Source organism: Carcharodon carcharias, chromosome 13 (assembly GCF_017639515.1).
Source record: "Carcharodon carcharias isolate sCarCar2 chromosome 13, sCarCar2.pri, whole genome shotgun sequence".
NCBI lineage: Eukaryota > Metazoa > Chordata > Chondrichthyes > Lamniformes > Lamnidae > Carcharodon > Carcharodon carcharias.
In genome coordinates, this window is record NC_054479.1 from 61,146,684 (window position 1) to 61,162,509 (window position 15,826).

Sequence of the window (15,826 nt, forward strand, 5' to 3'; positions counted from 1 at the left end):
TGCTCTGTCCTTGAAATAGAGGGAAAATGTGATGTAGTGGTAATGTTACTGGACTAATAATCCAGAGGCCCAGACGAATGCCCTGGCAACACAGGTTCAAATTCCACCATCGCAGCTGGTGGAATTAATAAATCTGGAATTAAAAAGCTAGTCCCAGTAATGGTGACCATTAAAATCATCATTGTTGCAAAAAAAAAATCAGTTCAAGGCTGCCTACATCCATGGAAGAATAAAGGGAAAATAAAGGGTGTCTTAAGACCACATAGCCTTCCACCCAGGAATGGAACCTTTAGAGGGCAATGAAGGTCAAGGAGCAGACTGCTTTCAAACCTGAACTCGCAGATCAGAATCTGGTTATAATCCAGGGCTCAACTGTCTGAGCAAACAGAATTCCTAAAATACAACAGGTCATAGTTTCAGCTGCATTTAATGTAATTCATAGAATCATAGTACCAAACAGTGAAGAAGGCAGCCTTTCAGCCCAACAGGCCTATTCTAGCCTTTTGCAACATCTACCCAATTCATTCCACTCCCCTCTCAATCCCCAAAGTTTTCCTTTGGAAATAAAGTTCAAATTTATTTCTGAAAGTTACCCATGAACTCAGCTGTGCATTCCAGGCCAAAATAACTCCCTAAGTGAAAAAATTCTGCCTCATCACCACCTCCCTCCCCTTGATCCCTGCTTCCCCCCGACCATGGTTTTTTGCCAATTATTTTAAATCTGCATCCTCTTGTTCCTGACCCTCCTGCAGTAGCATCTGTTTCTTCCCATCCATTCCATCAAAATCCCTCATAATTTCAATACCAACTAATTAACACCAACTAAGTCATGAAAGAACGAATGTAAAAGCTTGCATACTGAATAACATTCGAGGTTTTCTTCCCGAAGTCAGTGACTTCCAGTCACCAGCTTTACAGAAACCAGGGAAATAAAGTTTTGAATCACAGGCAGCAAAAAAGGAATTCTTCATGCGGAAATTTTTAATCAAAGAATATCTTGATGGGAATTTGTCATTAATGCAAGAGGAAATTATTCACATTTCATTGAAATTGTCAGAGGCAATAATAAACATTCCAGAAACTGTAATTGTATCTGCCAAGAGAAGTTAATCATTTAACAAGTTCAGGGTACCCTGGACACTCAAGAGGTGAGCTTCTGAAAAGTTCAGTGAGACCACTAATGTTCCCTCCGTGCAGCCAACAGGTTAACACTGCTATCAGCAGCACAAGCTATGAAATGTACTCAAAGTACTCCGTAATGTCTGAGAGAAAGCTCATTTTTTCATCCTCGCCTGTCATTTTTGCAACAAGTTTGTCTTTCTCTGCAAGTTAGCAATTTGTGTTGTCTTAATTCATTGTATTTGAATTATGATAATTACTACACATGTTTACGACATTTGTTATTTACATAATACTTCTTATATGGCCATCAACACCAGGTGACATCTAACTAGAATTTTCAAAACTGATTGTCACAGTCACTCATCAGCTGTATACCTCCGCCACTAGAGGGAGTTTCAAGATACAGAAGCTGCAGACCCTCATGCCAACAGCTAAAGCATCATCATCGCATTGAGGGAAAGGTGCTTGATCCTGGTATACTGGGAGCAATGACATGAGAAACTAACCGGATGAAGAAAGGAACAATAACTATTCAACAGTATTCCATACCCTTTCATATTATTGTGTAACCGTCACTGCTGCAGAACACTTATTTTTCCAAAATACTCTCCACTTTCTCCTGAAGGCTTGCTGAACTAAATTTCCACGATAACAGTAGACCTCAATCAAGCTGCTATTCCTCACATGACAACAACTGCCAGTGGGCAACTGGACTCTGAAACACACCTCATCCATGCAAGATTCTAGCTCAGGAACACACATGCTATCTTGTGTAAGGGTCAGTGAATGACAATCAGGGATGGGAGCTGACTGACCAATTCCTCCTGCCCTGCCAAAATACAACGAATACAACTGTAGCATTTTCACCTCACTCTGGGTGGGATCAGTTAACTCGGCAAGCTCCTGAAATCAAACCTGAAACCCCCAATAGTATCCATCAAGAGAGGCCACAACATATTTCTTTATAATACATGCCACGATTTTGCTCCAAGTTGCAGACACTAATCACATACACTGCAGTTCCCTTGAAGAAAGAGCAATGCGCAGGTAGGTAGGAGGTGTCCAAGCCGCTGTCTGTTGGAACCTCAGCATCACTAACTCCAGTGGTCATCTTCCAAAATTCTAGAGATCTTGGAATGGGTCCTGCAGATTGGAAGGTAGCAAATGTAAGCCCACTATTTTAGAAAGGAACAGGGAACTACAGATCTGTCAGCCTGACATAAGTAGTCGGGAGTATGCTAGAATCTGTTACAAAGGATGTGATAAATATACACTTAGAAAATAATGGTAGGATTAGGCAGAGTCAACATGGATTTATGAAAGAGAAGTCATATTTGACAAACATGATCTTTTTGAGGATATAACTAGCAGCATAGATAAAGGAGAACCACTAGGTTTGATGTATTTAGATTTTCAGAAGACTTTCGATAAGGTCCCACACAGGAGGTTAGTAAGTAAAATTAGAGTACATGGGATCAGGGGTAATATACTCAATTCACCAAGGCTCCTTAGACAACACCTTCCAAACCCACAGCTAGAAGGACAGGGACAGCAGATAGATGGGAACAACATCACCTGGAAGTTTCCCTCCAAGCCACTCACCATCCTGACTTGGAAATATATGGTCATCCCTTCACTGTCACTGGGTCAAAATCCTGGAACTCCTTTCTTAATAGCACTGTGGGTGTACCTACACCACATGGACTGCAGCAGTTCAAGAAGGCAGCCCACCACCACCTTCTCAAGGGCAACTAGGGATGGGTAATAAATGCTGGCCCAGCCAGCGATGCCCATATCTCATGAATGAATAAAAAAAATCATGATTGAGAATCAGTTAAGAGAATAGAAATAAATGGATCGTTTTCAGGTTGGCAGGCTATGATTACTAGGTACTGCAAGGTTCAGTGCTTGGGCCCCAGCTATTCACAATCTATGTCAATGGTTTGGATATGGGGACCAAACATAACATTTCCGAGTTTACTGATGACACAAAACTAGGTGGAAATGAGAGTTGTGAGGAGGATACAAAGAAGCTTCAAGGAGATTCAGATAGGCTAAGTGAGTGGGCAAAGACATGGCAGATGGAAAAATGTAAAGTTATCCGCTTTGGTATGAAGAACAGAAATGCAGAGTATTCCTGAAATGCTAAGAGATTGGGAAATGCTGATGTCCAAAGTGACCTCAAGGTCCTAGTTCATAAGTCACTGAAAACTAACAGGCAAGTGTAGCTGGTAATTAGGAAGGCAAATGGCATGTTGGCCTTTATTGCAAGAGGATTTGAGTACAGGAATAAAGAAGTCTTGCTGCAACTGTATAGAGCCTTGGTGAGACCACACCTGGAGTGTTGTGTGCAGTTTTGGTCCCCTGACTGAAGGAAGGATATACTTGCCATAGAGGGAGTGCAACTAAGGTTCACCAGACTGATTCAAGGGATGGCGGGACCGTCCTATGAGGAGACCGAGTCGGTTCTCTCTAGTGTTTAGAAGAATAAAAAGTGATCTCGTTGAAGCATACAAAATTCATACAGGGCTCAACAGGGTAGATGCAGGAAGGATGCTTTCTCTGGCTGGGGTGTTTAGAAGAACAATCTCAAAATAAGAGATAGGTCATTGCGAACTGAGATAAGGAGGAATTTCTTCACTCACAGGGTGGTGAATCTTTGGAATTCGCTGCTCCAGAGGTCTGTGGAGGCTCAGTCATTGAGTATATTCAAGTCAAGGATTGATAGATTTCTAGATATTAAAGATAACAAGGGATATGGGGATAGTGCAGGAAAATGGCATGGGTTAGAAGATCAGCTATGATCTAGTTGAATGGCAGAGCAGACTTCAGGGGACAAATGGCCTACTCCTGCTCCTATGTTCCTATGTTTCAAATAAACGGTTTGCTCCTGTTAACTATACATATCAATCAGTAAATAAAAACCGGAGTAATTCACCTAAACAAAACACGGCTAGCATTAGAGAACAGTGGACAGTTGGAAGTGAGGAATAAAGCTCTACTTAATCGAATAGTCCAAATGTTGCAAATCGAATTGAGAACTCCAGAAATGAGTAAAAAATTCAGCAGAATTCCTACAATTAAATCAGTTTTTATAAGGCACATAATGAAAATGAAAACAATGCAGGTACAGACTGAAGAATGAGACAGGCCTGTTATGTTGTGTCTCCTTGTTATGGATGAGTGATACTATAAAGGAGGATATTGAAATGATTTTGTTTCAAACAACATAATTATAGAGCATCTGAAATTTGCCTACACTGCTCAGATGCTACATAACTGTCGAGAAATTAGTTTTAGTACATAAATGCATTTGTTTTTGATACATGATTACAAGGACATTGTCGCCTCCTGAGTTGTCAATACCTGATACAATTCACACTGGATGATGTTACTGTGCTACTAACAAATTACTCCAAGCTGTTTCCCTCACTGAACAACTACTCTGCTTCATATGCTCATCTTGGATAGCTTAGCAGCAGGGTCTGCACATGGTGAGACACTGTGAATGAATGGGCTACAGCCAGGGCAGGGACAAGGGTAGCATAGGTGCCAGTTTGCCAGAGGGTGCTATTGAACATGCCTCCTGCTACAGAGGACTCAAATGAGAACTTTGATTGGGCAGAATACAGGAGGTTGATGGGAATGCACTCTGAAATGCTTGATGCATTGGCAGGTCTGCCAGAAAGCCTGTGGTCATTAACAAGAAGCATGGAGGAGTCCAACTCCAATTTGGCACAAGGCTTTACGTGGTGCTTCAAGCCCATCCTCCAGGTGTGGAAATGGTGGCCAACTACACGAGACCACTTCTCAATTGATTCATGGTGCAGCACCTGATGGTTCAGCTTGCTGCCATGAAGGCTCAGACTGTTCATCATCATGGCTGTGGATACCAGTGCTCAAAGCAACTTGCAGGGCGCCCTCTAATAGACCGCTAGGATTGCTGAGACTGTGCCTCAGGGGAGTGGCAGTGGCATCATGGAGCACAAACATACTGCTCACTCACATGATGACTACATTCTTCCTCCCAGTGGCTTTGTTCTAGCCTGTCAGCCAGTTGGACCAGACTGCTGCCAGCCATGCTAAGGTGAAGAACCTTCTAGGCCGAGAGCTGCTCGAGGTCATCCTCCAACACCACCTGCAATCTTCTCTACTGACAGGCAGCAGCTTTCAAACTGCCATGCTGTGGCTTCTTGGGTCACAGTGCAGAGCAGCACTAGAACAGGTGAAGGCACAAAGAAGAGACACACCAATGGAATACAGAAGGGTGATGAGCTGACTTTTGTGTGCAATATGGCATGGCTTGATCTACAAATTTGCTTGGGAGTCTTTATTTAAATCTATATTTGCCTTGTGGTCAATCAGACACTGTGATGCTTAGTAACAGAGTGAAGTTAAGATGTGGGACTGCTGCTGAACAAGGAATTGGGTTTGCTTTACTGGTATGGCAGTTAGAGTCGTCGATCACAGATAGCCCGGCCAGGCAGGGGCTGTGTACGTTGCCTGCTCGCTTTCTCGCACTTTTCTTCCACAGCTGGTCGGCATATAGCTGGTGACAAGAATGAACCCTGATTATAGTGCGGTTGTGCAGCTTTGCAGCTGACCACCATGAATCTCAATACGCACTCTGCCAAGTACCGCAGGACACCTCCAGAACAATGGAAGTGTTACTTTAATACCCCAATGGTCTGATCACATTTATTGCAGCAACATGACTTTCATTATATACATACTGCCCACTTGTGTGTGGATTAAACACCAGAGTCACGAGCAGTGCAGAGAGCAGATGGTCCTCATTGTCTTGTAATCACTCTCTGTTTGTTCTGATTCAAATGCAGATATTAAAAGTGGACTGCTGTAGAATGAAGGCATCATGACTGCTACCAGGATACCAAGCATTGACCTGCCAATATGCAGTCGCACACCAGCTGGATGTTGAGGGAGTGGAATCCCTTCCACTTGTGGTACATCTCAGAATTGACAAGGGGCAGCCACATAGCAATTTGCATGCAATCAATAGTGCCCTGCATCATGTGGAAACCTGCAATCCTCGCAAAGCCATGTACTCACTCCACCTGCTTCTCGCAGGCAAGAAAGAATGTAAACTATTCAACTCTCTTGAAATAGTGTCATTGACCTCCTTATGCAACAGCAGATGGCAAACTGGGAGATGGTGCACAAAAATCACCTCCTCCAGCCTGGAAGGAGATGGACAGGTTCTTCGCCATGGTCAACTCACAGCCACTGGCAATGCTATCCTGGCCCAGAAGGCAGCAGCTAGGGTTGCAACAGATTGCAAATTTCAGTAGGCACTTACTTCATGAAAATAGAGGCGTCAGGTACAGTTCCTCATTGAGGTTCAAGAAGGAGAATTGCTCCTGAAAACTCTGGTCAGATGTGACCTCCTGCTGAAAGCTCTTCTCTCCCTACTCTACTCCCTCTTCCAGAATCCGACCCTGCTCCGTGCCACCTCTGCTCATTCACCCTGTTATGTTGTAGAATCAAGCAACACAATAACTAACATGAAAACAGCTGATGGGGACCAATATTTCTAAAATCTTTACTGTTCCCTGCCGTCGTGTCCTCCAAATATCAAATTGACATTCAGCTCTTCTGCTTGCCCTATCTTCCTTACTCCATCACATTTATTTAGCCACAGTAACCCTGCTCAAGAACTCCAAAGACCTCAACAACTGCTGAGAGAATTGAGGGTCAACTTTCCTTAATAACATTAAATGGGTGAAGAAGAGTCCCTGACTTTATATTGTTTGTAGAAGCAGCAAAAATCTGATGTACCCAGTAACCTCCACCTTGATCCAAGCTTTCTTGCATTGTCTACTCAGACTTAACGGAAATAAAGAAGAAACTCTTACCCAAACATGGGACTGTTGGTGGGCAAGGTTATTCAGCATCTGTTTCAGTCGAATGCTTCTCACGTTGAACATCAGAGCAGTAATACTCGATTGCTGATAAAAGAGAACAATTTCTTTAAATTACATCAAAGGGCAAATACACCCACCAATGCATCTGAATGGAGCAGCTGCATTACACCTGGTGAGTAAGACTGATAAACTATTGACTTGAGGTGTGACTTAAACATGCTGTTTCACACAGAGTCAGGCTGTACATCCTTGCTAAGGTTCAGGAGGGAGCATCTGCACAAAAAAACTCACTATGGAAAAGGAATTCTTGTTGCTCAAAGGTTCATGGCAAAATTACTGCTGAACTCAGGCAATATAAACAACAAAAGGGGTTCAATTCCCTGTCACAGCTGAACTGGTTGGTTTGTATTGGGGGCAGCAGTTAGAATTACACTCAGCACTTCTGGATGAAAGAATAGGATAATAGAGTTCTCACCTCAACCCCTGCACAGCAACTCCTGGCAGATAGTGAATGTGTGGAGGACATTAAATGATCATAGGATGACGAGACAAAGTCAACATGGTTTTTGGAAAGGGAAGTCACATTCAACAAACTTATTAGAGTTTTTGAGGACATAACTAACAAGGTGGATAAAGGGGAGCCAACAGATGTAATGTATTTGGATTTCCAAAAGGCATCTGATAAGGTGCCGCACAAAAGATTTATATGTAAGGTACAGGCTCAAGGAGTTGGGGGTAATGTATCAGAATGGATAGAGGGTTGGTTAACAGACAGAAAGCAAAGTGTGGAGATACAAGGGACATTTTCAAGTTGTAACTGATGGAGTGCCACAGGGATCAGTGCTAGAGCCTCAGTTATATTAATGGCTGAGATGAAGAGAACAAGAGCAATGTATCTCAGTTTGCTGATAATACAAAGCCTGGGTGAGAATGTAAGCTGTGAGGAGGACACAAAGAGGCTGCAAAGAGACATGGATGGCGTGTTGGCAACAAGCTGACAGATGGAGTATAAGTGGGAAAGTCTGAGATTATTCATTTGGTAACAGTAACAGAAAACCAGAACACTTTTTAAAAGGCATGAAACTTTAAAATATTCATGGTCAAAGACAGTTGGGTGTACTCGTACAAGAACACAATGTTAGCATGCAAGTACAGCAAGCAGTTAGGAAGGCAAATGGCATGATCACCTTGATTGAAAGGCGGCTCGAGTACAAGAACAAGCAAGTTTTGCCGCAACTGTATTGAGCTTTGATGAGACTACACCTGGAGTACTGTGTACAGTTTCGGTTTCCATATTTAAAGGAGTATATACTTGCCTTGGAAGTGCCGCAACAAGGATTTGTTAGATTTGTTTATGGGATATGAGGGTTGTCCTAGGATAAAAGGCTGACTGAATTGAGCATATACTTTCTGGAGTTTAAAAGAATGAGAGGTGATCTTAGTGAAGCATACAAGATTCTGATGGAACTTGACATGGTAGATATTGAGAGGCTGTTTCCCTGGACTGGGGAATCTAAAACATTCAGGACTGAAATGAGGAGAAATTTCTTCACTCATAGGATTCTGAATCTTTGGAACTGTCTACCCCAGAGTGCTGGGGATGTTCCACTCTTTTGTACATTTAAGGCTGAAACAGACAGGTTTTTGGTCTCTGAGGGAATCGAGGGATATGGAGAGCGAGTGGGAAAGCAGAGTTGAAGCCAAAGATCACCCATGGTTGTCTTGAATGACGGAGCAGGCTTGAAAGCTCATAACATCTATTCCTGCTCCTATTTCCTATGCTTTATTTTCTCATGAACATAGAGTTGACCTCACTTACGATGCACTCCACAAATGGTCCACTGAAGCTTTCACAAATAGACCTGAGAGAGAACTGTGGGACACGGAACTGCACCCAGAATTTATGTGCAACTTTGAGGATGGAGAGGGAAGCAGTATTGCAGTAACTATGTAGTTTATTAGGAACAGAACAACAGCAGCAGGCATTTCAAACCCAGAAACTCATTCTGCCATTCAATTAGATCATGGCTGATCTTTATCTTAACTCCATCTGCCTGCCTTGGCTTTGTAACACTTTAATACGCTTGCCTAACAAAAATCTAAATCTCAATTTTGAAATGTTTAATTGATCCCCCGGCCTCTACAGCTTTTTGAAGGAGAGTTCCAAATTTTCACCAGCCTCTGTGGAAAGTACTTTCTAACGTAACACCTGAACAGCCGAGCTCTAATTTTAGTGTTCTGCCCCTTTTCCTCCCAATAAATAAAATAGTACCTATTGAGCCTATCAAATATTTTAATGATACTAAACACCTCAATTAAATTACCCCTGAATCTTCTATACTCAAGGAATAAAAGGCTAGTCAATACAACCTGTCTTCATAATTTAATTTTAATGTAACTGGGTTGTGGAGGAGGTCAAACAGTCCAGAGCTCCAAGTCACTGGTGCGAACAGAGACACTAATTCATTCACTGAATAAAACAAGCACGTACTTAGAGCAGACCAAACCCAGCAGCAATGCAGTACTAGATTTAATGCATGTATCTGCTGATGCCTTACCAGTTGGTGGTGACGGTAGTGATCATCTGCCAATCTGCACAATTTGACCTTTTCAGCACAAAGCAAAACATCTGGATTGAAGTTAAGGCATTCACAGTTGACATGCAATTTAGTTAACATCCAGTGCTTCAAAGATGAGCAGACAGTACTCAAGGGAAAAAAAAACAGATGCACCAGAGATGGACAGAAATCAAAGGAAAATAAACATATGCCAAGACAGAAATATAAAGAAATTAAAAGGATTCACAAAATCCTGATATCCATGTGACTCTGTTATCAGCACTTCGCAAGATGTTTCATCCTCATCAAATGGCACACTGCCGCAGCTCCTAGCATTATAGTTCTGAGAATGAAACCAACACCTTGCTGGAGTGATAGAATACCAGTTATACTATTAGCTGTGCCTCTCTCTTCTTGCTCAGAGTTCAGCTGATCACCATTCAAATTTTGCCAAAATTATTATGACAGTCAACTCCTCGCTCACACCAGAACTTTTCCATTAAATTGAAAAAGCGCCTTTTGTTTCAAAATGGTTGCAATTATACAACAGCTGATCTGAAGCCAACCCCCTCAAGGTGGTCTAACTCCACTCCCCAGAACCTGATCTGACGGCTGCAGGACATCCTCCTGGGGAGGGCGAACAGCCAGAGGTCATGGTCCACATTGCTACCAATGACATCGGTACGAAGTAGGATGAGGTCCTGAAAGCAGATTTTAGGGAGTTAAGGAGGAAATTAAAAAGCAGGACCTCAAGAGCAGTAATCTCAGGATTACTCCCATGCCACGTGCTGGTGAGCATAGGAATAGGAGAATTAATCGATAGGTATTGAGAATTGGTATAGGAGGGAGGTCATCAGATGTCTGAAGCATTGCGACCAGTTCAGGGGCACGTGGGACCTGCACAAGATGGAAGGGTTAGACCTTAAAAGGACCGGGGTTAATATCCTGACAGGGAGATTTGGTAGTGCTGCTGGGGAGGGTTTAAACTAGCTTGGCAGGGAGCCCAAGGGATAGCTCAAATTGGAAGGAAGTAAAGCTGGTAACAGGACGTAGAAAAGTAGCAAGTGAAATTAGAAGGCAGGTGAAACAAAGACAAGCATCAACTAAGCTTAGAATATGGAATAATGTCAAAAGGACAAAGTTAAGTGCACTCTACCTGAATGCATGCAGCATTTGCAACAAGGTGGATGATTTAAAGGCACAAATAAGGGTAGATGGGTATGATCTAATTGCCAATACAGAAACATGATTACAGGGTGACCAAGACTAGGAACTGAACATTCAATATTTAACATCTAGGGAGTACAGGCAAAAAGGAAAAAGAGGTGGTGCCGCGCTGATAATGAGATATGGGATCAGTACATTAGTAAGGGAGGACCTCAGATTAGAAAAACAAAATATGGAATCTATTTGGGTGGAGCTAAGAAACAGCAAGGGACAGCAAACATTGGTAGGAGTTGTTTATATATCACCAAACAGTATTGGTAGTATGGGGCATGGTAAGAATCAGGAAATTAGAGAAGCATGAAGCATGGGTAATACAGTGATCATGGGTGACTTCAATCTGCACATAGACTGGGTAAATCTAATGAGCACCAATGCTGCGGAAGACGAGTTTCTGGAGTGTGTTAGGGATGGTTTTCTAGAGATGAATGTTGAGGAACTGACTAGGGAACAGGCATTTTAGATCTAGTATTACGTGACAAAAAAGGGCTAATTAATAACACTTGTAAAAGAACCTTTAGGGATGAGTGACCATATATGATAGAATTTTACATTATGTTTGAAAGGGAGGTAGTTCAATCTGAAGCCAGGGTGTTAAATTTGAACAAAGGAAATTATGAAGGTTTGAGGGGCAAATTGGTTGAGATGGATACATTAAAAAGGTATGATGGTACATAGGTGTTGGATAGTTTTTAAAGAATTATTACATAGTTTACAGCAACTATATATCCTTTTGAGGCACAAAAACCCAAAAAGAAAGTCAGTCAACTGTGGCTAATAGAGGAAGTTAAGGATTGTATAAGGTTAAAAGAAAAGGCCTATTAAAGTTGCCAGAAATAGTAGTAAACCTGACAAATGGGAGGATTTTGGAACATAGCAAAAGAGGACCAAGAAACTGATAAAGGGGAAATAGATATGAAAGTAACCTAGCAAAAAAACATAAAAACAGACTCTAAACACTTCTGTAGTGAAAAGGAAAAGTTTGACTAAGACAAATGTGTGCCCGTTACAGGCGGAGTCAGGAGCATTTACAATGGGGAATAGAAAAATGGCAGAGAAGCTAAATGATTATGTTGTGTCTGTCTTCACCGAGGAAGATACAAGAAATCTCCCAAAATTAGAGATCCAAGGGACTCGGGAGAATGAGGAAATGAAGGAAATTAGTATTATTAAGAAGGTTGTATTGGAGAAATTAATGGGACTAAAGTTTGATAAGTCCTCAGGACTTGATATTTTACATCCCAGAGTGTTGAAAGAGGTGGCTGTGGAGATGGTGGATGCATTGGTGACCTTCTTCCAAAATTCTATAGATTCTGGAATAGTTCCTGCAGATTGGAAGATAGCCAATGTCACCCAATATTTAAGAAAGGAGGGAGTGAGGAAAATGGGAACCACAGGCCTGTTAGACTTACATCAGTAGTAGGGAAAATGCTAGAATCTATTCTAAAGAATGTGATAAATGGACACTTGGATAATAATGATTGGATTTATGAACATGGATTTATGAACAGGAGATCATGTTTGACAAACCTGTTGGAGATTTTTGGGATGTTACCAACAGAATTGATAAAGGGGAGCCGATGGACATACAATACTTGGATTTTCAGAAGGCTTTTGATAAAGGCCCCCCACAGGAGGTTGGTTAGCAAAATTTAAAAATGTGGGATAGGAGTTAATATACTGGTATGGGTTAAGGATTGGTTAACAGGCAGAAACCAGAGAATAGGAATAAACAAGTCATTTGTGCATTGGCAGGCTGTGATTAGCCAGGTACAGCAAGGATCAGTACTTGGGCCCCAACTGTTCACAATATGTATCAATGATTTGGATGTGGGGACCACATGTAATATTTCCAAGTTCATGGATGACACAAAGCTAGGTTGGAATGTGTGCTATGAGGAAGATGCAAAGTGGCTTCAAAAGGATTTGGACAGACTTAGTGGGTGGACAGAACATGGCAGATGGAATATAACGTGGAAAAATGTGAGGTTATCCACTTTGATAGGAGGAACAAATGTGCAGAATATTTCTTAAATGCTAAGAGATTAGAAAGTGCAGATGTACAAAGGGACCTGGGTAGCAATTTCCATAAGTCGCTGAAAGCTAACATGCAGGTGCAACAAGCAATTAGGAAGACTCATAGCAAGTTAGCCTTCAACACAAGAGGATCTGAGTGGAGGAGTAGCAAAGTCTTGCTTCAATTGTGCAGAACCTTGGTTAGACCGCACCTGGGATACAGTGTACAGTTTTGGTCTCCTTACATGAGGAATGATATTATTGCCACAGTGGGAGTGCAACGAAGATTTACCAGATGAGCTCCCGGGGTTGCGGGACTGTCTTATGAAGAGAGATTGGGAAAACTGGGCCTGTATTCTCCAGAGTTTTGAAGAATGAGAGGTGATCTCATTGAAACCTACAAAATACTTCAAGACAGGATAGATGCAAGTAAGATGTTTTCCTGGTGAACAGTCTAGAACCAGAGGACACAGTTTCAAAATAAAGGCCACTTTGGACCGAAATGAGGAGAATTTTTTTTTTAACTCAAAGCGTTTTGAATTCTATCCCAGAGAGCTGTGGAAGCTCAATCACTGAGTATATTTAAAGCAAAGATTGGCAGGTTTCTAAATATCAATGACATAAAGGATACGGGGATAGTGTGGGGAAAAAGGCATTGAAGTGGATCATCAGCCATGATCGTATTGAGTGGCGAAGCAGGCTTGATGGGCAGAATGGCCTACTTCTGCTCCTATGTTCCCATTTCATGCCAGCCCCTTTTGGATTGACAGAAAGATGCAACTTCAATTCTTTGACATACTCCAGAATCAATCAGCAGCAACTTCATGAACAAAGATACGGTAGTCCTTTATATGCTTGCCCTGCAATTCTAAAAAAATGCAGAAATAAACGTATTTGGAGAGGGTGGGCTATAAAGAAGAAACATCCCATTCTCTCAGGTTCTTTGCCTCCGTCGCATCTGTTCTGATGATGCCACTTTCAAAAACAGTTCCTCTGACATGTCTTCCTTCTTCCTTAACCAAGGCTTTCCACCCACGGTGGTTGACAGGGCCCTCATCCGTGTCAGGCCCATCTCCCGCGCATCCGCCCTCACACCTTCCTCTCCCTCCCAGAACCATGATAGGGTCCCCCTTGTCCTCACTTATCAGCCCATCAGCCTCCGCATTCAAAGGATCATCCTCCACCATTTCCGCCAACTCCAGCATGATGCCACCACCAAACACATCTTCCCTTCACCCCCCAACCCCCGGCGGCATTCCACAGGGATTGTTCCCTCTGGGACACCCTAGTCCACTCCTCCATCACCCCCTACACCTCAACCCCCTCCCACGGCACCTTCCCATGCAACCGCAGAAGGTGAAACACCTGCCTCTTTACTTCCCCTCTCCTCCCCGTCCAAGGGCCCAAACACTCCTTTCAAGTGAAGCAGCATTTCACTTGCACTTCCCTCAATTTAGTCTACTCAATTCCCTGCTCCCAATGCATTTTCCTCTACATTCGAGACACCAAAAGCAGACTGGGTGACCGCTTTGCAGAACACCTTCGGTCTGCCTGCAAGCATGACCCAAACCTCCCTGTTGCTTACCATTTCAACACTCCACCCTGCTCTCATGCCCACATGTCCGTCCTTGGCCTGTTGCATTGATCCAGTGAAGTTCAACGCAAACTGGAGGAACAGCACCTCATCTTCCGACTAGGCACTTTACAGCCTTCCGGACTGAATATTGTGTTCAACAATATTAGATCATGAACTTTCTCCTCCATCCCCACCCCCTTTCTAATCCCCCTTTTTTCCAATAATTTATACAGATTCTTCTTTTCCCACCTATTTCCATTATTTTTAAATGTATTTCCATCCATTGGTTTATCTCTGCCTTTTAGCCTATTTCGATCCCTTCCGCACACCCCACCCCCACTAGGGCTATCTGTACCTTTATTATCACATTCCTTAGATAATATCACCAGCTTCAACACCTCTTTGTCCTTTAGTCTAACCCATCTTACGGTTATCTCCACCTGTCACTGGCCCTCTATCCAGCTCTACCTGTCCCACCCCCCTTTAAACCAGTTTATATTTCACCTCTTTTCTATTTTTCCTTAGTTCTGATGAAGAGTCATTCGGACTCGAAACGTTAACTGTGCTCCTCTCCACAGATGCTGTCAGACCTGCTGAGTTTCTCCAGATATTTTTGTTTTTGTTTTCCCAATCATCCTTTTCTCTCTTTATATAGCAACTGAGCTGAAGTGCATTTTGCCACATTGTTTGTTTTTAATGACAATTTGCAGATTTCGTCTTGCTGCTGAGATTGAGTTCCATCAACTTCTTCCAAGGGTTCATGTGTAATTTAAATACTTTCAGCCACACAGTATGATCCTACTGACCTGAAGAACGGGCGAACGGCTTAACTTGTCCTTAGTAGTGCATAAACAAGAAATGGTTTCAAGTCTGTGGGATTCATGAGAAAGGATACAGTGATTCCAGTGGGTAAATACCCGCCGCAGCGTGCACCTCCTGCCCGATTCACTGATGTGATTCTCATGTGCAAGGACGCTTCTTCGAAGATGCCAGGCTGAGTGCCAAGACAAAAAGTATCGCTGCACAACATAACTTTTATAAGTCTGCTCAGCCAACCCTGTAAGGCAGAGTGGGAAACAAAGTCATCACTATTTAGAAGGGAGAGGGGGGCGGCGCCACAGGAAGGATTTGGGGGCGCCACAGGAAGGAGGGTGTGGGGGAAGACCTTTAAGGGCTCTATCCCATTCTCCCAGTTCTATCACATCTGTTCTGATGTTGCAACCTTCCATGCCAGTGCATCTGATAAGTTTTCATTTCTCCTCAACTGAGGTTCTCCCATCATCGTGGGTGACTGTGTCCATCCAATTTCCTGTACTTCTGCTCTCACCCCTTCCCCTCCCTCACAGAACAGTGATCGGGTTTCACTGTATCCATCCTATCAAATCATTCTAACATTTAAAGACCTCAAGCAGATCACCCCTCAATCTTATATACTCAAGGAAATGCAT

At 42.7% G+C, this 15,826-nt stretch overlaps 1 protein-coding gene across 6 annotated transcripts in view; it reads right to left on the reverse strand.

Moving 5' to 3' along the window:
- Positions 1–15,826, reverse strand: part of sfi1 (SFI1 centrin binding protein) — a 151,414-nt gene that overhangs the window by 96,593 nt on the left and 38,995 nt on the right. For all 6 annotated transcript variants that reach the window (XR_005944702.1, XM_041202035.1, XM_041202037.1 and 3 more), the window contains 3 exons: positions 15,274–15,435; positions 9,563–9,633; positions 6,996–7,088 (listed from right to left, as the gene is read on the reverse strand). Coding sequence is in view for 5 of the 6 variants with exons in the window: in XM_041202035.1 (XP_041057969.1) it covers positions 6,996–7,088; positions 9,563–9,633; positions 15,274–15,435 (326 nt within the window). In the remaining variant the exon portion in view is untranslated. The remainder of the gene's footprint in view (positions 1–6,995; positions 7,089–9,562; positions 9,634–15,273; positions 15,436–15,826) is intronic.